The 27,050-nt window shown below is 46.7% G+C and overlaps 1 protein-coding gene across 2 annotated transcripts in view; it reads left to right on the forward strand.

The window, feature by feature from the left end:
* Window positions 1–27,050, forward strand: part of ADTRP (androgen dependent TFPI regulating protein) — a 65,120-nt gene that overhangs the window by 20,939 nt on the left and 17,131 nt on the right. For both annotated transcript variants that reach the window (XM_058668711.1, XM_058668702.1), the window contains exon 4: window positions 23,978–24,093. In XM_058668711.1, coding sequence (XP_058524694.1) covers window positions 23,978–24,093 — 116 coding nt within the window. The remainder of the gene's footprint in view (window positions 1–23,977; window positions 24,094–27,050) is intronic.

Here is a 27,050-nt window from a genome sequence, read left to right on the forward strand (position 1 = left end):
TTTGAGGTTTGTTCCTAGGGGAGGCACCGCCTCCTGTTGCATTAATTTCTCCTTGAAGCTGTAATACATTATTTCAAACTCAGTGACTGGAACAAGACAAATTAACACATTATAGTTCTGGAGGTCCAAAGTTCAAAAGCAGGTCTTATGGGATCAATCCAGGTATCAGCTTGGCTGCACCACTTCTGGAGTTTTGTAAGGGGGAATTTATTTCCTCATCTTTTTCCGTTATAGTGCACTTGCCTTCCCTGGCTCGTGACTCCTTTATCCTTATCAAGGGAGCATCACTCCTCATCTTCCTCTGACGTCATAGCCCTCTGTTTTGGCTTCCTTCTTGGCATCATCTTCTCCACCTCTGTGCTTGCTACATTACTAACAGGCTCCCAGGATGACATGAGGTCCACCCAGATAGTCCGGGAGAATCTTGCCACCTGAAGACCCTTAATTACTTCCTCCAAGTCCCTCCCATTGTGTGGGGTAACACGTTTACATGTGCCAAGGATTAGGAGGTAGACATCTTTTGGGACCATGGTTCAGCCTACCATGCAGCCTCAGTCTCCACACTTTATTCCCTCTGTTCTGGAAAGTGTGCGTCATGTGATAGACAACAAGGGTTGTATTTGTTCTGTTGCATAAAGACGGCAAGAAAGGGCAGACATGTGGCACTGCTTGGTACAGCCACATCCATTGGAGTGACAGGGTTCAAGGCCTTGCTCTGTGTCGGGCTCCAGCTTCCTATTCCTGTGCACCCTGGAAGGCAGCAGGCGCAGCACAAGCGGTTATATTCCAGCTTTCCACTTGAATTGAGCTCTGGGCTTCTGGCTTTGCTCTGGTTCATCTGAGAATGTTTGAGGTATTTGGGAAGTGAACCAGCAGACAGAAGTGCTTTCTCTTTTGCTCTTACAAAAAATAAAACAGCTAAATGAAAAATTTAAAGCAGCAATAATGAGCTATGTCCCAAGCCTTTTCACTTAACTTATACAGTGCCCCCTCATTAGAAGGTAAGATGGCAGATATTTGGTCCTGATAGGACAATAGATGCAAAAGTATAGTGACAACAGAACATGAGAAGGTCACCAGGACTGGTTAGAGAAGGAGACGCAGGTTCTTGAGGGATGTTGGTACGTGGTGATAAAGATGAGAGCGTATTCTCAGCTGTTGACCATATCAGCTCCTCATTCAGGATATTCCAGAAGTTTTCTACTTTCTTTTTCCTTCCTCTTACATTCCTGGGCTCTATTCCTGAAAGAGAATTATTGGCTAATGTCAGCCTTCCAAGAGGCCCAAGTGGGGAGGTGCCCCTAGCGACCAGCAGCACCTTCGGCAGTGTCCCTTCAGGTGAGTCACTGTGCCAGCCCCTTCTCCACCTGCCGCATGAGCAGGACTGCCTCTCCTCCATGCTCTCTGAAAGAACACTGGCATCCATTTGTCTTGGAAGACTGCGCTAGAATATGCTCCTGGGAAGACGTTCAGAAGAAAAGTGAGGGATGAGAGCTTTACCCAGGACAAGGGAGCACGTGCTCCCATGAACTATCACAGAGTGAACTGAAGAACCCTGGGACCTTGCTCAGCTGTTACCCTCCACAGCAGTCAAACCTAAATCCCATCTCCTTAGCAGGTCCACGTGGCACCTTAAAGGACAATGGATAAATCATGAAGATCAGCTTTTGTAGAGTCTGAAGAAAACCTGGGGGATCTGTGCTTTCTGGAGCTATACGTGTTTACATCTTCTTTTAAAGAATGAGTTACGTGTCTATGACCAACAAATTGACCCAGCAACAACATTCATGGAAATCCCATAATCTGTGGCTGATGTGGTGGCATAGCAAGCTAATACTCTGGCTGTGACATCAGCATCCTTTATGGGTGTCAGTTCTATTCCCAGCTGCTCTACAACAGAGCCAGTTTCCTGCCTATGACCTGGAGAAGCAGTGGAGAATGTCCAAAGTGTTGGACTCCTGCACCCATGTGGGAGACCCAGAGGAAGCTTCAGGTTTCAGCTTTGGATCAGCTCAGCTCAACTCTCATTTGAGGCGGGAAACAGCAGATGGAAAAGAAGAAAAGCAAAGGAAAGAAAAAAGAAAAGAAAAGGGAAAAAAAGGAAATTCTGCAATGTGCTGGTAAAGACCAGGCACCTTGTGTGCTAATGGAATGAAAAACATAATTCTCACCATGGAAATGAGCAGACGACAAGGAACAATCCCCAAGATGCCATCAAGGAGTACAGGACAAGGCCCAACCACCGTTAGACAGGCTCACTTCTAGCTACGGAGCTCCAGAAAGGCTGATGATGCGGCAGGGATGTATACTGGATCTCCAACATGCCATGGCTTAGAAGAAGCTCGGAGTACCATGAGTTATCTAGATCGGTGTATTGGCCGGTGTGACTGCCTTACAAAGCACCACAAACTGGGCATCCTCAGTCAATAACACGACATTGCTTGCAGCGCCAGAGGCTGACAGACTGAAACCACAGCTTTGGCCCAGGCATTTGCCCTTGGGAAGCTCTAAGGGAAACTCCACTTAGCTACGGGTATGCCTTACCATCCTTGGCTTCCAAATCCATCACATAAGCTTTGCTCGGCCATCACACAGCACTCTCCCTGTTTGTGTGTCTGTCTGCTCATCCCCTTGCAGGTATGTGTGTGGGTATCTGTCTCTCCTGTCCGGTAGGACATCTTGTTAATTAATTTCATTTGTGTTGAAGTCAAAATGAGGTAGCGTGCTTTGGTTCTAGGAAGTACTTGAACGTTGAAGAGGACAGCATTCCCGTGGCAAGAACAGAGGAGTCATGGAGAGAAAGCAGGCGAGCAGAGAGCAGACATGTTGGGTCTAACGTGGGGTGCCTGAATGCCAAGCGTTGGTTTCTATTCTGTAGGCAAAGCAGATCAATGGAAAGTTTTGCACTTGCAAGGTCCCTCCCCTTAGAGTGCTAATAACTAGACAAGACCTGGTGAGATGGGAACATTTGGGAGATGCCATTGTTTTGCATGACTGGCTAGAAAAAATGAGAAGCTCTCCTTGATTCCAGATTTTACCTTTATTATTTTAGGTTTCTTAGGGTGAGTGTGGAAAGCTACAATATGTCATTTTTCCTCCATTAAGTCTTATTTTCCAGGCCAAAGAAGAGAGCAGGATTCTATTTCCAACACATACTTAAAATACCCATTTGGGTTCTGTTTTGTAATGAATGCAGTATTTCCAAGTTATTTATATTCTGTGTTGGTAGGGATGTCAGTGTTTGTATCAAACAGTTATCCCTAATTTGCTTTCCTGTGTGTTGCTTCCTGGAGACATAAACATGAACTGGAAATCATGGGACTAAATTGATTCAGTCTCAGTAAACCTCTCACCTTGCATAAAGGGAGCTTCGCGTTTCAGTAGTTTCCTCAGCTTACCCAAGATCACAGAACTTGTGGCAGAGCTGGATCTAGACTATGGTCCTAAGCCATGGACCTTGTGTCTTCTCTCATACCTTAGGCTAAATACATTTTGCAAAAATTTATTTATTTTTACTTGAAAGGGTGATTTTTATAGAAAAAGAAGGAAAGGCAGAGAGAAGAGGTCTTCTGTTTGCTGGTTTGCTCCCCAAATGACCACGATAGCTAGAGCTGAGCTGAACTGAAGTCAGGAGCTTCTTTTGGGTCTCCCATATGTGTGTAGGGGACCAGGGACTTGGATTATCCTCTACTGTTTTGCCAGCCTCTAAGCAGGGAGCTGGATTGAAAGTGAAGTTGCCAGGATACAAATTGCACCCATATGAGATGCCAATATTGCAGGTGGAAGACTAGCATGCATGCCATAGAATCCATCCACACATGATTTATTCAAGGTATATCCAGATTCATAGCAAAAAAGCAAAGTTTCTTTGCTCCATTATTTTCATTAAAGGACATTTACCTGCTAGCTGCATAGATTTCTTTCATCTTTTTATTTTTCTACTTGAAAGAGAGAGTAATAGAGGGGAGAGGGAGGGCCGGAGAGAGGGATTTATGTATCTGCTGGCTCACTCTCCAGTAGCAACAATGGCTATGTCTGGATCAAGTTGGAGGCAAGAGCCTGAAATCCCATCTCGACCTCCCACAGGGTTGTAGGGACCCTCGCCCTGGAACCCTCACCTGCTGCGGGTTGTACATATGCAGGAGTCTGGATTGGAACTTGAACCCAGGAATTCTGAAATGGATACAGGTGTCCCAAGCAGCATCTTAACTTGTGCCACAGCACCTGCCCCTACATTCTATTTCTGAGCTCTTCAAGATAATTACAGATTTTTATGTCAGTGAAAAATTAAGAGAAACCAGTGCACTGGCTCAACTGGCTAACCCTCTACCTTCAAGTGCCAGCATCCCAAATGGGCATCAGTTCCTGTCCCATGTTCAGTTTCCCATTCGGCCCCCTGATTGTGGCCTAGGAGAACAGAAGAAGATGGTTCAACGGTTTGGGACTCTACACCCATGTGTGAGACCCAGAAGAGGCTCCTGGCTCCTGGCTTCAGATCAGCTCAGCTCCAGCTGTTGTGGCCATTGAGGAATGAACCAACAGATGGAAGATCTTTCTTTCTCTCAGCTCTGTAAATCTTCCTTTCCAATGAAAAGAAGAAGGAGGAGAAAGAGTTCCCCCAGCGGTGATGTCTCAGTGCATTTTAATATGACATGCCTCACAGGACATGTGAAATATCTCAAATCAAAATCTTAAAGCAACCATTTCAAGCCAGGCCACTCAGTCATGGTACCATTAAGATCTGAAGTGAGCTGTGGTCATTTTCTAATATAGACAGGTCTCCACTGGAAGGAGGGAATGGATCTGGGAGTTTACTTCTGATGTGATGCTACGGAGGGTGGAGATATAGCCACTAAACTAATGAATGGATGTTTGAAGGGGAGGCGCCTTGTTCAGAGCCTTGCTGCATAGGAACTATGCTGCTGTATGGGAGTGGAAATGGATTTCCTTGGATGTTATTTGTTAAAAAGATTTTTTTTTGTAATTTGAAAAGCAGAGTAGTAGAGACTAAGAGAGAACATCATTCACCTGTTCACTCAGCAGATACAATCTGGGTCTCCTGTGTGACTGTCATCAACGCAAAAGCTTGGGCCATCGTCTCCTGCCTTTTAAGGGCTTGAGCAGGGAGTTGGGTTGGAAGCGGAGCAGGCAGGACTCCCAACAGGGCTCCAGCGTGGGATGCTAACGTCATAAATAGTGGCTCCACCCACTGTGCCACCATGCCAGCACCTACCTGGGAATAGCTGAAGCTATTGTTGATGTCTCTCTGTTTTGAAACATTTCTGGTCACTGTGTGTGTGTGTGTGTGTGTAACCAAGGTCAGTTGTAATATTCTCCGGCATCTACCTGAAGAACACTGAGAGGTTAGATCAAACTGAAATGAAATCTGAAGTTTATGTAAGATTAGGAAGGAATCAGTTACATGAAAAATAAAGCCATCTTGCCCCTCACAATATCTTGGGACATAAGAACCCAAAAATGAGCTGCCAGTGGAGTGCCTGTCCTCACATGTTTTACACAAGTAAACTCAGATTCTGCGCATGCTTTCTTCATCCCTGGAGACACAGCCAGAATGGACAAGGTGCCATTTGTTTCCTTTTAATCCTAATCCAGAGAAAATCTGACGTGGACTGGAATGCAGCCTGACTCTAGAATCCCATCATCCCTTGGTGATTATCAACAGGCTGACTTTTAAGCAGCATCTCTCTCTCTCAAATATTCTTTTTGTAATATTTATTAATTTTTATTAGAAAGGCAGATTTACAGAGAGTGGAAGACACAGAGAGAAAGATCTTCCATCCACTGGTTTATTCCCCAAATGGCCACAACAACCGGAGCTGATCTGATCTGAAACCAGGAGCCAGGAGCTTCTTCCAGGTCTCCCACGCTGGTGCAGGGTCACAAGGCTTTGAACCATTCTCTACTTCTTCCCTAGACCACAAGCAGGGAGCTGGATAGGAAGTCGAGCAGCCAGGAAATAAACCAGGGCTCATGTGGGATCCCGGTACTTGCAAAGTGAGGATTTAGAAACTGAGCCATTGCCTCAGGCCTTCAAATAAAGTAATTTTCTATGAACAGGTAGCTGAGGTTGCCATTGTGGTATAAAAGGATAAGGCACTCCTTTAAAAGCTGGTATCTTGTCTCAGGGCACTAGTTTGAGTCCCAGCTATTCCACTTCTGACCCAGCATTCAGCTAGCATGCCTGGGAAGTGGCAGATGATGGCCTAACTACTTGGGTCCCTGTTCTTCATATGGGAGATCAGGATGGAGTTCCTGGCTCTCTGCTTCAGCCGGACCCAGCCCTGGTGGCTGCAGCATTTGGGGACTGGACTAGAAGATGACTTGGGTCATTCAGATGAATCTCTGTTGCTTCAGAACAGAATGATTTTTAAGCAGAAGAACGCCACTGGAATTTATATCACAATTTCTAAATCAAAGGTTTTTCGTGTGATCCAAAAGTGTAGGCACCTTCTGAAAAGTTTCTAGGAATGGAAATGATTGAAACTGTTCAGTGTCCTTGAGGGCTTATGAGTGGTGCCCCTCCTCCTGGGTGAATCACCGATCCTCACTTCCATGGCAACCCATGTGTAACCCTCCAATGAGAAGAATGAGTTCACCTTGGAGAATAAGCATGATGCAAGTCACAGCAGAAGATCCGAAGCCTCTCTGAAATACCAAGAGAAAAAAAATACAAATCTAAGTGGGTGGGGAAAGTCTCAAGGCAGAAATGAAAATGCCCCAGAGCTGCCTGGTGGGTGGATGGGAAAATGTTCTCTGCCAGATTCAAGCTGATGAGTGAGCCAGCGTGTGAATACCATTGCACTTCTGGTGGCTTCGCGGCGCCACGTGCAGGCACGCTGACAGCTGTGGGTTCCTGGCCTTGCCTTGGAAAGGGAGTAGCTGACAGACTTCCCATCCGCCCCCACCGCTCTCATCCCAGGCTCTGTAACCACTCTGCTACGGAGCAACTGCTTGTGTCTCATGGCAAATAGAGTTTGTCTTGCTCTTCTAACTCCCGACACTCACTACCAGATCCTTGGGTGACCAACCAATGGCACGACTCTGAAGGTCATTGCTGGTCGTCGTCCTGATGGCATCACCACACTAACCAAGGTGTTATATGTCCCTCTTGGGGCAGCTTAATTCTCAGATACTTCCTGTCTTAAGTTTCTCAGTGAAAGATGTGCTCAAATTTGTGGGTTTTGTTTTTTTATGCCCAGGGATACTATACCCAGTGCCAAGTGTACATGTGCCATCTGTCAACCGTGGCTGGCAACTAAATGTGCCCCAGATGCCATTAGAGCAGTTTCATGAACACAAAACTCTATGCAATTGTAAGTGCACAAGCCCTCTTCCCACTCCAGGAATCAGCTCTTTGATTACAACGGTGCTAAAACAAAAGGAGGCCCTGATGGGGACGGGTCTGTGAATCGGGGACCCCCGCCAGCAAATGCTGATTTTGCTGTTACCTTAGGACTGATGAGGCTGCTGGGTGAAAATAGGATGAGATTTCCTTTCTTACCTCTCTCCTGTTAACAATGAATCCTCTTTTGTAGCAATGACTGGCAGACATATTCAAATACTTAACCTATCAAATCATATTTAATAAAGGTCTTTTATCTCCGATTGGCACAGAGAGCTTAGTTTAGGCTTATATATGGGAACATTTGAATTAATATGCATACTTCTCCTGACATATTTTAAAATAATACTTCACTAACTGAATGTCAGAGTCAGTAACATTAGAATATCATTACAATCACAGAAACTGTAAAGCTGGCAAACTAGAAAGTGCTTAAGAAATACCTGTTGAGTGATAATTGACAATGGCAATATTGAGATGCATATCCAATGGGAATGGTACGTTTGGAGATTTTTTTTTTTTGGAGGTGGTGACTTTCAAAGCATGACACAGATGGTCCCGTCACCTCAGGAAATGGACCAGACAGTGGATCAAATTCTGCCCCCACACATGTCCTTTTACATGTGTTCAGTGACTACTTGGACCAAAATGCTGACAGGAATGAGTTGCTAAGAATACAGGTTGGAGCTTAGTATCTGAAAGCCACGTTAGGATGAATGCAAGATTTCCTTAGAGTCTGTGTCCATACTGCAAAAATCATTAACCTTAGCTATTATTGTCTTTTCCAAAAAAATTCTGATTGTATGTAGTATGCGGTAGTATGTGATCATTTAATGATGAGCATTTCTATGTTCTAAATTATTTTTTTTCCTATTTTGGGGGGTTAACAACAAGGACACACAGCTACAGGGTACAAGATGACACCTTAACAAGTCCTCACAGTGTGTGCAGATTAAGTCAGAGCAATCCTCGTCTGCCTTTCCCCACCAACAGTGTTGGCTAGGAGCCTCTATCACAGAGCTCCCTTTTCTCTGTAGGATAGGTCGTTGTGAACAGCAATCACCCCCTGAGTGCTGTAGACCACTCTAACCTACTCATATCCAGCAGGGCTGCAGGGCTCAGCATCTGTCATCAAATTCCCCTCTCTCTACCCTTGACTCCATTCCTGAATTCGTCCATTTTCCTAAAGTTTAGTTTTTATTTTACAAGAAGAATTCATTCCAAGTACCAGAAAATCCTTGATTCGAATTCCATTGCTGCCATTGATTTGTTGTGTATGTTTAGAAAAGTTAATAAATCTCTCTGAGTATTGAGTTTCTTGAAATAGGCAAGGCATGTTCACCATCTGTCTCAGTCTAGTTTCTGTTGTTGTAACAAAACACTGGAAAGTGGATCATTTCTAAGGAAAAGAGCTTTACTTTGGCGCACAGTTAAGGAAACCCAAGCACATGGTACAGGCATATGCTCTGCTTTGGTTAGGGCCTTGCATTGGAAGATTTATGTGGCAAAGGCGGAAAGGAAGCTAAACTCCCCAATAGCCAACGCATGCATCCTTGTGGGAAAGAGACAAATCCCTCATTATCATTGCCTTCCAAGGCCTTATGGGAAGTCATGTCAACATACATCATGGCAGGCACAAACCACATCTAAACCATATGACAGCCTTCACTCTCAGCATTGTTGTTAGGAGCGAGAGAAATATTTTTGTGATATAAACTGCCATCAATGACTCAGAGTTACCTAGGATCATCACCTTAGACTTGTGGTCATCCAGTCCTCACTTCCTGTGCACAGTAGGGCATGAGCTTGGGACCACACATAGTTTCTGGAACCCTCTTCTCCAAATAGTTCCAGCAGTGAGCCATCCAGTGAAGAGGCCTCCTCATGAGGTGTGGAAGAGCAGAATAGCACGTTATTCCTTAGCAAGTGAACTCAGTGTGGGGAAGGTTGCAGGCACGAGACTGGCAGTGTCCTCTGGACAAGCCTTGAGAAGTCACGTGTGTCACTCTTCAGGCAGCTGAGCTGCTGGGTCATGCTCCATGCAGATTTTTGACATCTGCAATGGCTTTCTGTTGAGTCAGCCCCTTATAGCAGAATTTTCCCAGGTTTTCACTACCCCTCCTTTCCATAGCTACCTAAGCCTCAAACCCTTCCTCCTGGAAGTCTTTTGCCTGAAGGAGTCCTGATGATCCATGACTGTCAAACTCACACTTCCTCCTGCATCACAACCTTTAGCCTGTGGAGGAAGTCATGCATTAGGAGGAGAGAGCGCCATCCGTGGCGTCCATGTCTGGCCGTACCGTGAGATGACAATAGCCTGGGAAAAAAAAATCTTTCCTTTAAAGATGCCTGCAATGCTAAATAAAATATTGAAAAAGTGTATTAAGTATGTGGCTTTCTGACAACAAAAATAACGGAAATCCCCAAAAGTCAAAAATAGAAGCACAAAGATCTTTCAAAACTGAGGTAATGGCAATATTGCAAGGCAATTGTTGATTATGTAGCAGCATTTATGACAATTTGATCCTCAGATTCAAGAAAGGCTAGCACCTTTCACAGAGGCCTGGGGTTGACAAAAGTCAGAGCCATTAGCCCCTTTGTGAGAAAAAGCAGCCAGTCATAAGGTGCAATTCCGAAAGAGAAACCACATGTAGCCATTCTTATGTATTCCGTGGCTCTGCAGCCGCAAGTTCAACAAATTTGGGGTCAAGAATAGAAAAAAAACTGTGTCTCTACTTAACACATACAGACTTGCCTTGTGATTATTCCCCAAACAAAATAATTTTGTAACTATTTCCATAGCTCTATACTGTATTATAATATGTCATGTAGAAATGATTGAAAAAAAAAACCTGAGGATGTCTATAGGCATTAGGCAAATGCTGTGCTGTTTTGTAAGAAGGGCCTGATCTTATACTTATTTTGATATTCACCGGGGTCTTTGAATGAATACCTGGGAGCCCCAAGAGGCAACCACTGTTGGACAGAGCCGGTTTCTCAAGAGCAAGGTGCAGTAAGTCGGGGATGAGCTTCCAGACCCTGAAGGGAAGAGCCGTGAGTCTGTTTGCTCACCAGAAGTGGCTCCTGCCATAGGGGTCAAAGGCAAGTGTTGGCAGCTGCATTAAGGCAGGCTTCACCAGCCACAGACCCTCATTTAGAGAGATGCTCAAGAGACTGCGGCAGCAGGAGGAAGTTACTCTCAGAAGGGATATTCCCAGCATGAGAAATGATGTCAAACAGTGTGTTCAAGCCGCTACAGTATCAGGTGAAGACGGGATTGAAATTGTGAGGGGATGGTTAGAATGAAGGCAGGGATTACTGGCAGGGAGAGCCTGAAGGTAACACATACTGGCTGTCATCAATAAATATACAGGTTGTAACTGTTAAAATAATAGCAATCATCATAAAAGGTCAAATGTACAAGTCTCATACCAGTTTGTTGGGGCAAGAAAGAAGGATGAGAATTCGGATTCACGGTCTTGGTTATTGTAAGAGTCATAGGCAGTCTTGAGCTGTGGACCGGGTGGAAGTGACTTGCTGGGAAATGGCCTCTGGTGCAGCCGTCCGTTGCCTCTGGCCAGAAGCACCTGTGCCGCTTGGGAAGGCACACATCTCCCATCACACAGCTAGACCCTGATGATGCAACTCCAGTTAACGATGCAGACAGCCTAGGGGAGGATGGCAGAGATGGGCAGGAGCCATGGGAGAGGAAAAAGCAAACTTTGTAAAAGTTTGTAAAATAGTAATTTTAAGGAGATAGGCCTACTCAAAAGCAGGAGCGAGCTGATGCTGTTCCCTGTGGCTTATTCCACAGGCAGCTATTTAATGATGCAAAGTTGTGACTGCAGATGAATCTGGTAGAGTGCTCTTTTTGGATCCTAGCAGCTGTCCCTGGAGGAACTGTCTTGAGGGCTTGGGCCATGAAGAAGCAGCTCTTGATGGTAATATCATCACCCATGGGATCAAAGTGTTTGGCTGCTGTGATAGGCAATGTAACAATTAGGCATGTGTTTGTATTTACTCACATCCTTGTACATGCTCTTTATTAAACTTGTGTATTATTAGACTTTTAGGGTTGGATTTTAATGTGCCTGGATTCGTTGATCTGTTTAGTTGTTCATGTTAGCAGGGCAGTTATATTCACAACCCTACAGAACCACCTGGGTCTCCTCTTAAGGGTAGTGGTAAAATCCAATGGGATTCCCCCACTGGCAGATAGAACTAGAAAGTAAGTTGTCAGATTTCCCCAAAGTCTGCAGCAATGCCCTAAGTGGAGACTCTGCTCGTATAAGTCCTACTTCCTTGCCTCCCCAACCCAACACCTGCCTGCCAGTCTCTTCTATGCTTTTAAATGACATTGGGTTGGCTAGCTCCTTTCGCTTAGACCACATTAAAAGCAAAATGGCAACCCATGCTTGGTGGTGGTTCTCAGTCCTTGCATCTGCTGCTCTGTCTTTGGATCTGACCATGTTAGAGAAGATGGAAGCAAAGAAGTGGGAAGGACTGATCTCTTCCCAACCTGGAGCAGAGGCAAACCCAGGTCCCAACTTCCTTGTCATGGGCAGTGCCCTGACCTGGTGTCCACAGAGCGTCCCAAGGCAGACGCAGGCTTCACTGATTCTGAGCAGATGTTGACATTCAACGAACACAAGGAGCACCCGAGAGCATTCCTTAGAGCCGGGCATCGTACCCGTTCCGATCCTACCCCTTCCTCTGCCTCTGTGCATTGCCAAGTTCAGGACTCCTGTTTTTGTCTCCATCTTCCCTGTCATTATTGGCCATAGTAGACCCCCTCCCCTCCCTTGAACCTCTCCTGCCTTTGGCCCCTCACCCTCCTATGCTTCCTCCTTCCTCTACCGTCGCTGGCATCCTCTGCTCACACTGGCCCTCCTTTCACACACCCACTCATCTCCATGACGCCCATCCTCTCCATGTGCCGTCTTCAGCTTAGGTCTGTGCTGTGGTTCACATTGCCCTGTGAAATGGCCTGCCTCTATTGGCTGCTAGAGACACATCCAAAGCAGGTCACAGACATCTTTGTGTCAGAACTGAGCATATCATACGCTCATTGCCAACCCTGTCCTGGGTTTTTCCATCCTCCTAACAACTCAAGGTAGAAACTAACATTGACCTTGCCAGCCTCCATTTTTTCCATCCTGATATCCATTGCACTAGTTAATCTCATCCATTCTACCTCCAAAGTCAATGGCAGATCTGTTTGCTTTAAGTTCCACTGCCAACACCCATGGCTGCATTCACTTCCTATCTGTACCATACAATACCCCCAAATGGATCTTCCGGCCTCCGGTCTCAACCTTCTCCATACAGCAGCAAAGTACACATTGGATGAGGTGGTGATCTTCCTCCTGATTATCTTTAACGGCTTCCCTTTTCACCTGAAATAAACCTGAATTCACATCTTTGGCCAACCAGGGTCAGTGCTGCAGACTCAAGGCTGACATATCACCTCCTGGCACTTTATAGTCTAGCTGTTCTGGGATGCCCTGCATTCCTATAACTCTTGAAGCTCTTTGCTACACCTGGGTGTTTGCACTTGCTACCTTCTTTGCCCGAAATGCCTCCATCTGTCCTCTCTTGGTTATTTCTTATCTCTTAGAGCTCGCTTCACAGAAGACCTCAGAATAGCATTCCTTGGCTGTTCTACAGGGTATGCCCTTCCACTTGAATTTTGATGGGCAGATTCCTGTTTGTTTTTCCTGCTTCTGCATAGAAAATTTCTTTGTTAGAGTGCAAGGTCTGCAAAGACAGGGGCCTCATTCAGTGCCTCAGACCCACACATGCATGGCATGTGGTAGACCCTTAATCAAGACTGTTGTGGGAGCGACTCATTGAATGACCTTGATTGACACCAGACTTCTATCAGAGTGGGACAGAGTGGGAGATGGGAGGGAGAGTCCTACAACCACTCGTGGAGTCTGGTTGACAGAGACTCTGTGCGTTGAAACGTTCAGATGTTCTTCTATACAGAGTTCACAGTGAAAAAGCTGCTGCAGAATTAACTGGAACCTTGAAATCCCTAGAGATTGGTTGCTGTCTTAGAGACAGGGTGGTATGTTGGTGACTGATTCAAGTTCAAAGACATGCATGCAGTCTTTTTTTTTTTTTTTTCCCAACGTCTATTTTTGAAGAAGTGAATGTGTTGGTGATGTGGGCTGTGACTCAAAGATGAATGCTTTCTGGCAAGGATTTCGCACTTTACTCTCTTACCTCCCTTTGAGATGTTCATTGAGGGAATTGTTTCTGTGACCAAGAAGAGTTCAAGAAGCCTTTGAGTCAGGGATGGAGGGTGGCAGAGATTGAAGCAAAGATGAAGCATGACAAAGGAATTGGGCAGGTAACTTGGTGGAAGAGACATGGCCAAGGAAAGCAGGAGGAAAAAGGGTTGAAAAAACAGCCACTTTGCATCTCTCTGAGTGACCGCTTTCCCTCCTCTCTGGTACTGCCGGGCTAGCAATGACCCTAGTATGGTACCCAAGGACTGTGCTGCTAGCTGAAGATGCTGGTGGAGGGGTTCCCTAAAGCGGTATGTGTGAAAAGGGCATTCATCAGTTGAACCGCACAAATAGGAGAAGTCCCTTGGTGCTTGCCGTGGGAACTAAAGTTTTAACAGTTTGACGGTGATCAAGAATCATTCCCTTATTTCGATGGCAAAAATTTTAAGAAAAAAAATAAGCCAGAAAATGGTATGGAAAATTTACAGCATGCCACTTCTCTGAATAGGAGACTTTTACCAGTGAAAATTCAGATTTGAAAACTAAAACACACACAAACACACAAACACACCAGAAAGCCACTGTGCTTTTGACTCTTCCCTCTGATTGAGAAACAAAAACAAGACGCATGATTATCTCAGAGGGGTGGTCCAAAGAGCTCTCCTAATACAATAAAAGCTGGAGGTGGGTTTGGTGTCTCTCTCCAAACACATGCAGGAACTCCGAAAAGCTGCTTTTATTCTACTGTGGTAAGAAGGAATTTTGTGACCTTTCAAGAAATGCTGTTCTTTTTTTTTCAGCAGATAACCTTGATAGGGAAGTGAGCCAGATTTTCCTAGCCGTAGGAAGTCAGTCTCAGAGCTGCAGGTTCTGATTCTCAGGGGCAGAGAGGGGTCTGAGCAAGAAGGCAGGTCAACACCTCGGCCCGTATGTAAGTTGCAGTATTTTACAAGTTTGCGAAGATGTTTACTCAGCCTTGATTGAGGGAGGACTGGGGGTGGGGATGGGGGCGGGAGCAGGGACTAGGCCACAGTAACCAAGGAGCCATGTGCAAGCTAACTCCCCAGACTCAGGTCACCAAATCAACACGAAGCAATTCAATGAACAGGAGGCAATGTTCCAGGGTCCTGAAGCAGGGATGGACAATTTGAACTCAGGGACCAAGCTCCTGCGGCGCACTGCTTGTCCCGCGCCTCGTGGTTGAGGGTCTGCTCCTCAACCATGGACACACATTCAACCACATCTTCCTGAAAATACTGTTTTGTCCTTTTACTTCCAGACTTTCTGGCCACTCCTATCAGCTACATTCACAAATTGGTTTTGTTCTTGCCACCATTTAAAACAGGCATACTCAATCGAAATTGATTTCCCACCCCAGGAACCATTTGAGAAGGTCTGGAGGCGGCATTGTTGGTCACACTGAATGGTCCTCCAACACAAAGAATTGTCTGTGTGAAAATGTCAATGGTGCAGAGTTTAGAAACCTTGACTTAAGTGGTGGTTCAATTAAGTTGTGGTTTACTCCTTGAGCTTTTATTCTAGCTCTCACTCACTCCATGGGTTATTTCATCTACTACCTCTTTAAAAAGTTAGATAGATTCTTATAAATCCCGCATCTCTGTCTCCAACTGCAGCCAGATTTCTCTTCTGAGTGTCATATTTATCAATCCTCAGAACATCCTCACTTGGTGTTCTATGGCCTGCATTTGGGGGCTGGAGAGAGAGTGCAGCCTGTTTAAGATACTTAACACGGAAAAAAATGAAAAATGCTCATGAATGTTTTTGAAAAGAAGTCTGTGGTAGTTACCTCTTTTTGACAAAACACAGGTTTATACTTTGTTTTGAAAGTATAGAACAAATCAGTGGTACAATATAATCGGCCCAGGCTAGGAATGTCACAAAAGCTGCTACTGAAAAGAAACTTGAGCCTTTCTAGACAGAAAGAAACCTTGGGAGCCTGTGAGCCTACAAAGAGAAGTAGCTTTGTGAGTTACCTGAGGATCTTCTGGGCTTCAGGAGTTCCATGCACCGCTGCCCACTCTTGCCTAACACTGCCCACGCCTCCCCTGACATAGTACCTTAATGCCTCGTCCTGGCCTGACAAGGTAGGGTTGCAGTAAGTGTAAGTAGAAATTTGCTCATATTTCTTGAAGCTCCAAGCTCTTTTTTTAACCCTTTGATTTGCCTCCAGGACCCATACTCAGCCAGCCATTTGTCCAATGGCAAGCAAGACTCCCAAAGTGAGCTCATGTGCACACGCCCTGCAATACACACATATAAGCAGCTTAACCCTAACGTGGTGCAAAGCATTCAGTGGCCTGCAATTCTGTCATTGCTTATGAACTGGTCGCTCCACTTCTGATCCAGCTAACGCACCAGGGAAGACAATGCGAAGCGGTCCGGGTGCTTACAACTCTGCCACCCACAAGGGGGGTCTTGGGTGGAGTTCTAGTTTTCTGGTTCAGTTCCAGTCCTGAATGACCATTGCAGCCATTGGAGGATTGAACTTATTCTTGTTCTCTCTATCCCTCCCTCCCTCCCTCCCTCTCTTCCAATAACTTTTCCTTTTAAATAAATGAACAGTTCTCTTAAAAAAAAAATGCACCAGTCAATAGGTGTGATTTTTGCAGGGCAGCTAACAGTCTCTTCATAATAGCCTTCTGGGCCAGGAATGCCAGAGGCAGGAAGGAATAACAGCGAGCACTGGTCCTCCAGGGAATCAGTCACTGGAGGGTTAGCCACTTTGCCTGGAGCTTGGGTGTCAGGACACTGCTTGGATTCACTGTCATCTCGCAGGAACACCAGCCGCTGCTGGCACTTTCTGAGTTCTTCATTGACCTTGTGTTGAACTATCTGATAAGAAGACGTGGTGTCCTGAGACACAAGGCTTCACACCCCAAATCATCCGCCGTGCATTGTAAACTTCCTTCCTGAAAAGAACAATCTCCTTCCTCCAACTTGGAGCAGCTTTCTAGGGGGCTGCCCATCTGTCTCCGTCTTGACAACAAATTTCTGTCTGTACCATGTGGAGCGAGGCGAGACGCGTGGAGGAAGGCGGAGGGTGCTCAACAGGAAGGAAAGAGTGGAAGGAAGGGAAAAGCAGAGGTTGGAGTTCCTTTTACCTGGTCTAAACTCAGGATGGAGACGGCATCCCCCGGTGTATCACGGTGGACACAGGCCAATATCATCGTGGAGACGGAGACCCTGCCCCTGGACCCAGGGCCATTTCCCACTCCTCACAGCTCACAAAATTCGCTCAAATCCACCCATTCACCAATCAGATGTAACCCCGGCATTTCACCTGGGAATCCCACCCCAGATCTCTCCTGGGCCCCTTCCCCAACCCCGCCCACTTACCAATCATCCTTACGCAATCCCTCCCAATCCCTGCCCCACACCTTGCAGGCCCACATGAATGGCACAAAGAGCCCTCAGGTGCGGCTCTGTCTCTTCTTCTCTCCCCACCACACCCCCCACCCTGCTTCTCTCTTTTTCTCATCACCCTCCCACCACCTCTGTCCTATTCCTGCTCGGCTGGAATAAACCTCCTAAGATACCTCGTTGTGTCTGGTGTTTCTGGCTCACAGTAAAGGAACCAGGCTGCGGGAATTAGCTGCACGCAATAACGTAAGAACTTCAAGTGTGTTAAATAAGTAACAGGACAGTCTGCTGGCTGCTGCTTCTTCGTTGCAGTGCTGTTTGTTGAGCCTACAGTTTGGTGGTGGTGTATGGACACCACAGCAGTTGTTAGGAGCCAGACCTGCTCAAAAGCTTCCTACTAACCCCATCACATGTTTGCAAGATGTGGGATTCTATCCATAGCTGTGAGAAGGAGTCCAGGTGAAAGGTGGGAGTTGATTCCACGATCCTGCTTTCCTGTTTCCAGACTGGCATGAGGCTTCCATGACCCAGTGATGCTGACCCGGCTTGGCTTTCCAGGCGTTCTCTTCTGCCTAGCTACGTTATCTAGCAGACTCTCTCAGTGATGCCATTGGGTTTGTGTGGCCAGAGTAGATTAAGCACTGCAGCAAAGACAGTGACAGCCCTAAGCTTTGGCTTTGGTACACGTTAGCTGAGTCCCTCATGTGATGATGTGATGGGAGTGAGTATGGGGGTTCTGGCTGCACTGTGAAGGATTTCTGCTAGATTTCTGGCTTCTGAGTCTCTATAAAGCAAGAAGGCCAAAAGGGACTTGATGGGGCGAGGGGAGGGCAGGACACGTGTGATCTCTGATTCAGTGGTGAGAGAGGGCACAGTGGTGTGCAGGTGAGTCTTTAGGAGGCAGGAAGAGTGGAGCAAGTCACGGAAGTAAATACGACAGGTGACCAGGTCTCTGGCACTTCTGCAGACTCAGTTCTGCTGTTGAACCAATCAGTCAAATACTGACTAAATAGAGGCTGTAGGCAGGGGGTGGGCATCTTTAAACAACTAATGATAGATTTGTCTTTAAAGACTTTTCAGTCTCAGATTAAGAGGTGTGTTTGGGGTAGGGGTGTGTGTGTGTGTGTGTGATGGGGGAGGAACAGAGGTTACGAAACTGATAATACAGAAAATGAAATGGACTGTCGGTAAGCCCTGAAGAGTCTAGTGTTGATCAAAATTGCTGCAGGCTGGATGGGAGAGTTGACAGGAGGCAGGAGAAGGGACTGTAGCCTCAGGGGAAGCAGAAGGGCTGGGAACCCACGCCCCAGAAGCAGGTGCAGTGACATCCCTAGGGGCCTGCTGCTTTGCAGTCAAAGGCTGTCACCATCACCTTGACTCTGGCCATTTCTCCAAGCATTTGGATCTCTGCCATATAACAAAATGACAGACTCTTCAGAGGAAATTCGGTGTGGACCAGTTCTCAAGGGAGAGGCTTTGTAAAGCGTCTGAACTCTCTCTTGTCTCTAGCCTTGCCATGTAACCTACTCTGTGTCAAATGCACTCCCATTGCAAATGACATCTGAGCTTAGAGCATGGGATTCAGATATTTGTTTAGGGGTGATGAATAGAGAGGAAAGGAATAAGAACAGAAATACTCCTGGTGGTTACAGTTCTACAATGCTAGATCTTTCTTTTGTTTTATCCTTATCTAGACAGAACCCAAATGGCCGCTTGTTCACCCAGCAGTGCCTTCGAGGTTTCCTAGTTGAATGATGCTTTGAAGTGTTCGGCAAGCTATGTAATAATTCCAAAGACTACAGTGTAGTAGGTGGAGGGATCTTCAGGAGACTCCCAAAGTTGTCATTTACCTACCTGCTCATTATACATAAAATTGCAAAACTAACAGTGTATTTGTCTTCCTTAGCCCAATGGCCCATTCATTCATTTCTAGTTCCAGGTCGATAAAGACTATTCACTTTCTCCCAAACTTCTATTATGAGCTTTCTAGATTGTAAAGCAGGGTAGGAAGAATCTCACAGTGAACACCTGCTTCATCTATCACTTAGAGTCCCCTGTTAATAGTTTGCTGTTCTCGCTTTGTTTAAATGTATCCATCTAACCGTCCATTAACTCGACTCTGTTTTCGTGCATTTCAGAGTAAATTGCAAACATTGCTACACTTTGAGGTAAAGAGACTGCTGGTTTGCAGGATGGGCAACCAGTGTCAGCCCACCTAGGTAGGCAGTGGAGATCAAAGGGCAGCCCCTGGCTCCTTCTGTGTGTGGCTTATCTCCCCAGTTCCCTCCCCTCAGGCATTTTAACTTGACTCTTTAATTACAGGGGAGCCTTGCCTTAGCTCTGGAATTTTTGCAAAGTGGAAGAAGGAATCTACAGATCCAATTCTCTATAAAAACATTCATATTTAGGACTGAAAAAGACTAAGACAGGTAGTGCAGATAGAAGAATTTAAGATTAAAAAAAAGAAGTCCCCTACAGAGATAAGCTCTAAAGCCTACGTGTACATTTCCGGATCTCCCTCTCACAGGTCTGCTTTAAGCAAAGCAGCACCTTTAGCCTTCTAAGAAACAGTCAGAACACACCTTAACTCTGGCATTGCACACAAAACCCTCTGGAAAATGCATTGAAGACCATCATTACTGTCCCTCCCTGGAGAGGCAGGAACTGTAGTAGGGAAAGTTCTGAGCAGTGAGGTGCAAGTTTTTTAGCTGGCAAAACCAGGGGTGGCCTTATAAGGATGTACAAAATAACTATTACTGTGTTTCTGCAGGGCATGGAGCGTTCTCCGCAGTGTAATGACAAGCCTGCATACAACAGCCTAAAGTTAGTTTTGTTTCCATTTCTGTGGCTGTTGTATGTATAGTTGGAGTCTTAATTGATGTTTTGATCATGTGTTTGTCCCTGAGGAAATCTTGTAGGGTGTCATTTTTTAAATAAAAAGAAAGGCATATCTGATATACTTTTAGCCCCCAAAAAAGTCCTTCATGATACACCCCAAAATGAAAAGAATCTTGCTAATGCACTAAAACACTGAAGGATAAAATAAGAAGCTAGCACCATAAACACACCACAGGCACGACGTGGGAGACTTGGTGACGGGAACCTGGAAGTGGAGATCAGGAATTCCTTTTTGGGAGCCCACGTCGGAAGCCTCTCCAGTGTTGCTTGAAGGGTGGAAAGGAAGGGGACTTTGAAGCCAGACTGAAATAGGTGGGTGTGTAAGCGCCTGCAAAGACAGCAATCTGAAGCAGAAAGCCCCCTGCTGACTGGGCCCAGCAGGTGGTCTGGCTTGTTAATGGGGTTAACTCACCTCAGGGGAGAAGATAGCCCAAGAGGAAGGAAAGCAGTAAATAGAGATGATGTTCTTACATGATCGTCAAGGGGCATTTTAAAAGGTGTGGTATCCCTGACTTTCACTGGAGAAAATTGAGCTCTCTCTCAGTCTCCTAGGGAACTGGTGGGCTCCGCTAAGCCTGTGGGTTGCATCTTCGGAGGTTCCACGACCGTGAACTGTCTGCTCTGTGGGCTGTTTCACTACCCCCAGGACATGCTGAGTTCACACACAGAGGAAATATTTGTGGCAACTATTTATTTACTGGCATTTGGGTGAATCCAATGACGTGCTTAAATCATTGCTGTTTTCCATGTCGCCACTCTTGCCAAGTTGTAAGAATTTTCAATGTGCTGATCCATTCGAGTACTTATCTCCAAGGCTATTTTTCAACCCCAAAATCAAAAGCGCAATCAGTACACTAATACTCCAATCAAGGTTTTCTGCTTGCAGCTTGTCTCTCAGGTGGTCAGAGAGCAGTCGGTGTCTCTGTGGACCAGCAGGGGAAGGTGTCTCTGGGCAGAAAAGGACAGGAAGAGCCGCTCTTTAGAGACAAAGACTGAATGGAAACTACTTAGCCAGAGGAGAGATGCTGTCCCCGCCATCCTCTCTGTTGATGCACGCTATTGTTTCAGATCAAGATGTTTTGTTTACTTCGGAAGGAAATATTTTATCCCCTCTGAGATCATTAATTTTTGTCAGCTTCACTGTTTATGAGGGAAACTGAGAAACTGTTAATTGAAATACAAAATGAGTCACTGTTTTCAGTAATTTTTTGGCAGCATTCTAATTTGTGTCAATCCCAGCCTAATTATTAGATTTTTTTTTTGGAAGCAAAAAAGCATATTCGATTTTGTCTTCCTGAATTTTTTTTCCTTCCTGTTTTTTTTTTCCCTTAATATTTTGTCTGACACAGGTTACATAATTTATGCCAATGTGGGGTGAAAGGCAAGTGCCTTTGAAATACCAGGAGGCTTACTGCGACACGCATATTTGGCCCTTCTCAGCGGCTCAATGTTTCAAAAGCTCACAGAATGCATCCGGTCCTTCTTGTCTATTCCTCTTGCCTCCTGCCTGGAACCCTGACCAGAAACTGGGATTCATTTAAAGACCTTTTAGCTAGTACGAAGTCACAGTATATGGCCCATCACTAATGACACCACTGAAGTAAATTTCCCAGAAACCATCCAGGAGAATTCATTTGGAAATCCAATCGAATGTCACTCGCATAGGGCAGCCTGCTTGGAGAAGTGACCAGTCATACATCCCCGAGTTGTTTGTTGGGAAAGTATTCATCACCACAAACTCGTTTACTCCAAATGTGAAGTCCCCTTCCATTAATCCACAGGAATTCCATTGCAAGTGACCCTGAGCGCAGAGGAGCTGCCGAGGGTGGGCAGCGGTAATACAATCGGGCAGACCGATGGCTGCTGCAATGGGCCTGGTCATGGTACTTAATACAAGTTGGCTGCTCCTGGATGTGGCAGAGTGCAGGCTGGCAATGTGACTGGCAGGCAGATAGTTCCATCTCCTGCCCTCTGGGATGGGCTCTGGGTGCAGAGATTGTTGGGGTCAGGGCTGGGAGGACCATAGGAGGGTGTAGCTCTCACTTTCCAGTGGCTTCCACAAAGGCCTTGGGCGTCAGGGCATGTGGGGATAAGGAGACCACAGACCCCAACTGAGAAAGAGCAGTGCTGTGATGGGGGGACAACCACGGTCATTGCCGTCTGGAAGGGCTCCTGGCCAAGAACTTGAATTGTACTGACCGCAGTCCTCACAGCAGTGTTCTGGGGGACCTGGATTCCTTGTAGCTCCCAATGGGTAACCAGAGAAGCAGGTTTAGGGAGATTTGAAAGTGTGGACCCTGAAACAACTTGCGGCTTTATCAGAACACAGGTGCAGTCAGCCGGACGACAGGAGGACACAGGCTAGGAGGATGGCTGGCAAATCTGTGCCAGTCAATCACACAGCTCAGACACTAGACTGACACAAGCTCTGCCTTGCTCCTCCTCCTCCAGGCTCTGTGGCCAAAATGTGGGGACCAAGACCCCCGAGAAGCCCAATGCTTTGAGCCTTGGCAGGGCTCCCCTGGAGGCCCGCTTCATACAATGATGCTCTCTCCTCACCCCTGCACCATCTCCACCCCACCCCTGCACCATCAAACCTTGTCATACTTGTTGTTAGGGATGGTTCATCTTGTTTTCCTGAGAGCTCAGTGGGGGAGGCAGGGAGCTGCTCCCTCCATCACCTGCTTCGCGAGCCAAAGACTTTGGCTTTGGCATTGACAAGCGCATGCTGCTGAGAGCTGGTGTCTTGAGTTGTGGTCACATAGCTGGGCAGGGACTATGAACAGAGACCCTCTACTCTCCCTCCCAGCCTTCCTAAGCTCTAGCGTGTATGTGAGCATAGTGCTGATACTGTGCAGGGCTCGACAACAGGTGTGGGATGGAGTGCCCAGGGGCAGTCTCTGAGTATGAGAAGCTGCCCATGCACACAGCAGGGAGAAGGGATGGAGGAAGAAGGGTAACTGAGTGTTCAACATGCACACTCATACACACAGAAGCATGGCTGGACACTGTCAGGAAGCAGACTGCAGCAGAAGGGCCTCAAAAATGTTTCCAGTCATGAAAGGCCAGCAAACTGCAGTGACCTCACGGAAGAGGGGAGCGGGCCCTGGCTGTGCCCACTTCTGCAGGCACCACCCTACTGAACACTCCCTTCCCTGATGACGTCATTAAAAAAAAAACAACTCTGGCTTTCAGGCTTTGGAAGCTGTGAGGACCAGATGGCGATAAGGAGGGGGTGATGCCGGGGAGGGGGTGGACATGGAGGGGAGCAGAAGGAGCTCACACCCATCCCACAGCACCTCCACCTCTGCAGGGCTGAGCCCAGAGCGCACACTGAGCACGGAAGACAGGCATGGGTCAGATGCACCGTGCAACAACACAGAGCTTGTGAATGGCCTGCTGCGTGCCAGACTGCACAGCACGGCACAGACAGGAAGTAGAACTGCAGGAGAGAAACTGGCGGGACAAAATTCAGAGACAGGCTCCTAGAAGGTTGCCTCGATTGCAAAGCGTAGAAAGGATCTGAATAGGAAGAAGTGATGAGGCGCAGCCCACGGGAAGACAAGATAAGGGTGGCAGACTGAAGAGCATGACTCTCTTCTAGTGGAGGGTGTGTGTGTGTGTGTGTGTGGTGTGGTATGATGGTGGGCAGTGTGTGGGCATGAATTAGCATGGGTGCCCATGTGTGAGTTTACACATGTATGATTATGACAGTATACATACACATTTGCAGGTACCTGTATGTGAGCTGGTGTACATGAGTGTACAAGGTGTGAGAGTGTAAGTAGAGACTGTGTGTTGTATGTGTATAGGCACAAGTGTATGTGTGTCAGGAGATGGTGGTTGTGGGTCCAAAGCAGGACCAGAGAGTGTGATCATGTTGTGCAAAGAACCTTGGCAGGCAACCGAAGGAATCTGGACCATTATGATAGGTGACTGACATCACAGTAGGTCTTTTGGTATCCAAGAAACAGGATCTCAGCCAAATTATGAAAAATGTGTATGTAGCAGCGTGTTAGAGAGTGGGGAGGGAAGTGAGGGCTGCGGGTACTGCAGGCAAGTTGGCACCTGCCCTCACCAAGTTGCATCCTTTCTCCGGCAGCACACTACCATATTGCCTTTCTCACTGGGTGAGATCATCCTCAGACCACATCACTACCCATCGAGGAAAACAGGACTCACCGTGCTGGCTATTGGTGGCCTTGCCTACATCGGCAGGTAAGAATCACCTAGAGAAAACCCCAGAAACTTGCCATTCAGGACCTTGAGCAATAGTCCAGAAATCAAACTTCTCTGAGTCCCTTTATCTGGGCTTTGTGGAGATTTAGCCACCTTTACCCCTCCAAGGAAGAAGGCTTTCTTGTTGTTTGGTTTTAATACTCATGCAGAGCTTGCATGCGTAGGAAAGTTCACAGAGCGCATCGCAACTTCTTTCTTACTTGGGAAGAAGGCATCACTGCAAAGCCACGTGGTTGCTTCCCCAGGAAAATGTTGATCTGTGGGTCCACTTGCAGTTGCGATGCTTGAATGGCTGGATGATCTAAGGCATCAAAATCTATTCCACCTAAAAAAACATTCCACGGGGGAAGCATGCTAAGTGGGTCCACTCTTGTTGCCTGCTTCGTTATGGGCTTATTTACATCAACATCTGGGATCAGAACTCCTGGGCGGTTGGACAGTTGCCTAGAGGCATGGGAGATGATTTCAGGGGCTGGCCTAGATTTCATCTTTCAACCACCCGGCTAAGCTGATTCTCAGGAATGCCACCGTGTGGTCAGCCATCAAGGAAATGTAATTGACCTTCCTCCAAGGGGCTGTGAAAGCCCCTTGGCACTCTCTGGCCTCCTCCTCCAGCACCAGGCTTTTGTTTCTGCTGAAAGGGGTAGGCCGAGCACAAGACCTGCAGAATGGAAGCCGTTTGGTGTTCTTTCCCCAGACCCACATCAGCTGTTCGTAAGTGACTGAGCCCCGATCCCTGCTGCATGGGCAGAGTGTAGTTCGGTACAGGACTCTGTCAGGGATGGAGGCCGAGAGAGAGTAAAGGACCCTGGATGGAGCGAGGCCTTTCCTATGGCGTTTAGAGCATTTGCTTTAGACAATATACTCAGTAAGCTCAATGCGCAGGACTCAGATGCTGGTCCCCACCTAGCCCTTCCTTTCCTGTTCACGTGGACTTTTACTCCCACCCTTATTGAACTCTCTTTTCCCAGGTGCCTGTAGTTTTTCTCATCTTTGCTGTCTGAGAGGAAGTATTTTCTCAGTAATTCTACCCCGCAACCTTTGGACTCTATTATTCTGGGGCCTCTGTGTGCTCACAAAGGACATGTATGGAAAGCAGGGCTTAACTGGTGGCTCATATTTGTAGCACTGAATTAAAGCTTTTTGTTTTCATTTGAAAAGTCAAGATTTACACAAACATAAAGAGAAGCAGAAAGATATTTTTTCTTCTTCCACTGGTTCACTTTGCAGATGGTTGCAATGGCCAACACTGGGTCAGGCTGAAGCCAGGAGCCAGGAGCTTCATCTGGGTCTCTCATGTGAGTGGCAGGATCTAAAAACACTTGGGCTATCTTCTACTACTTTTCCCAGGCCATTGTCTGGGAGCTGAATTGTATGTGGAACAGCTGTGATAAGAACCAGCATCCATATGCGGTGTCAGTGCCCCAGGCAAAGGCTTGACTCAACTGTCCCAGGGTGCTGGCCCCAATTCTGAGGCTTTACCAGGAAAAAAAAAAAATGCCTGATTGCTAAGTAGTGTTTTTCAAAAGTACAAGAACGCTCAGTGGCCGAATACAAGCCATGGTATGTCATTACTAGCTTGTCCGAAAGTATCTCCCTAAACATGGAGTGCCTGGCCCTGGGTTGGGCTAAAAGTATATACACATCAGAGTATTCCTCTCCAAATTGTGTTGAAGAGTATTAAGGTGGTGGAGGGTTTATGCACAGATGAAGATGTTGTCTAGGATGTCTGCTCCGCATGCAGAGTCGAGGCTCGGCTCCTGACTCCAACGTCCTGTGAACGCATGTCATGGGATGCGGGTGATGCCGCACGTGGGGTCCTTATCATCCAGGTTGGAGATCTAGATTGAGTTACTGGCTCCTGGCTTTGTGAGGGAACTGTGAATGGGAGATTCTCTCTCTTTCTCTCACTCCCTCTGCCTTTCCAATAATAAGAATCATTATTTTTCAAAAAAGATGAGCAAGATGAGAGCTGGCTAATTATATGCATGAATTTGTGTGCTCTATTATTGGTAGACTTTAATCTAGCTTATAGTTCTTTGCTAAGTGTGATTTAGGGAGATCATATATAAGCCAGCGTCTTTGATGTAGAGCCTTGTTCTACCTAAGGACTTGAAAGTTGATTGACAACGTGTGTGTGTGTGTGTGTGTGTGTGTGTGTTCCACTGATGTGAGAAATTGGGAGTTTGGAGAAGGGAGGGATAAGGTGGTGGAGGATGGGTTCAGGGCATGCTCCGTCCACCCAGTTGTTCCTCATTGCTGGCACTGTGCTAAGACACCGAGCGCACAATGATGCAGGGACTGTGTGGGAAAGACTGGGAAGAGATGGTGGGAATACAAGGTGCTGAGACTACAATGGAGAGAGTCTGCATGCTCTGAGTACTTGGAAGACTGTGCAGGCCTGGCTTCTTCAAGGGAAAACCTGTCTAAGATGAGGCCCAAAGAATGAGGAGGCGTATGGCAAAGCTGAGGCGGAAAAGAACCTTATGCATGGAGGAGAGTAACAGCAGAGGGCCAGAAGAGCCGAGCGCAGGCCTGCTGAGGACGATCAAGGAGAAGCAGCCCGTGAATCAACGGTAGTGAGCTGGTCTCTTAAGCCAAGTGCTGTTCGACAGAAGAGCTGTAAGCAGCGTAAATGATGCAGCTTTTAATGAAGGTCAGTTGGAGGGTGATTTTGGCAGAAGTATGAACCAAACCGGAACAAGAGCTTGGTGACGTTTGTGGATGCTGGCTAATTCAGTCATCTCACAAAGAAAATCAGAGCATGACAGAGGTGACATCCATTACCTAGCCCTGGAAAACAGAAGTTCCAAGTAGATGAGCCATTGAGCCCAAAGTCATATGGTGGGAGGCAGGAGTGCAGAGTAAGCTGGGGCTTAAGCCGATTTCAATGCAGATCTTCTGTTCCCAGCTCGTTTTCTTTCCACCGACTCACC

Source organism: Ochotona princeps, chromosome 1 (assembly GCF_030435755.1).
Source record: "Ochotona princeps isolate mOchPri1 chromosome 1, mOchPri1.hap1, whole genome shotgun sequence".
Classification (NCBI taxonomy): domain Eukaryota; kingdom Metazoa; phylum Chordata; class Mammalia; order Lagomorpha; family Ochotonidae; genus Ochotona; species Ochotona princeps.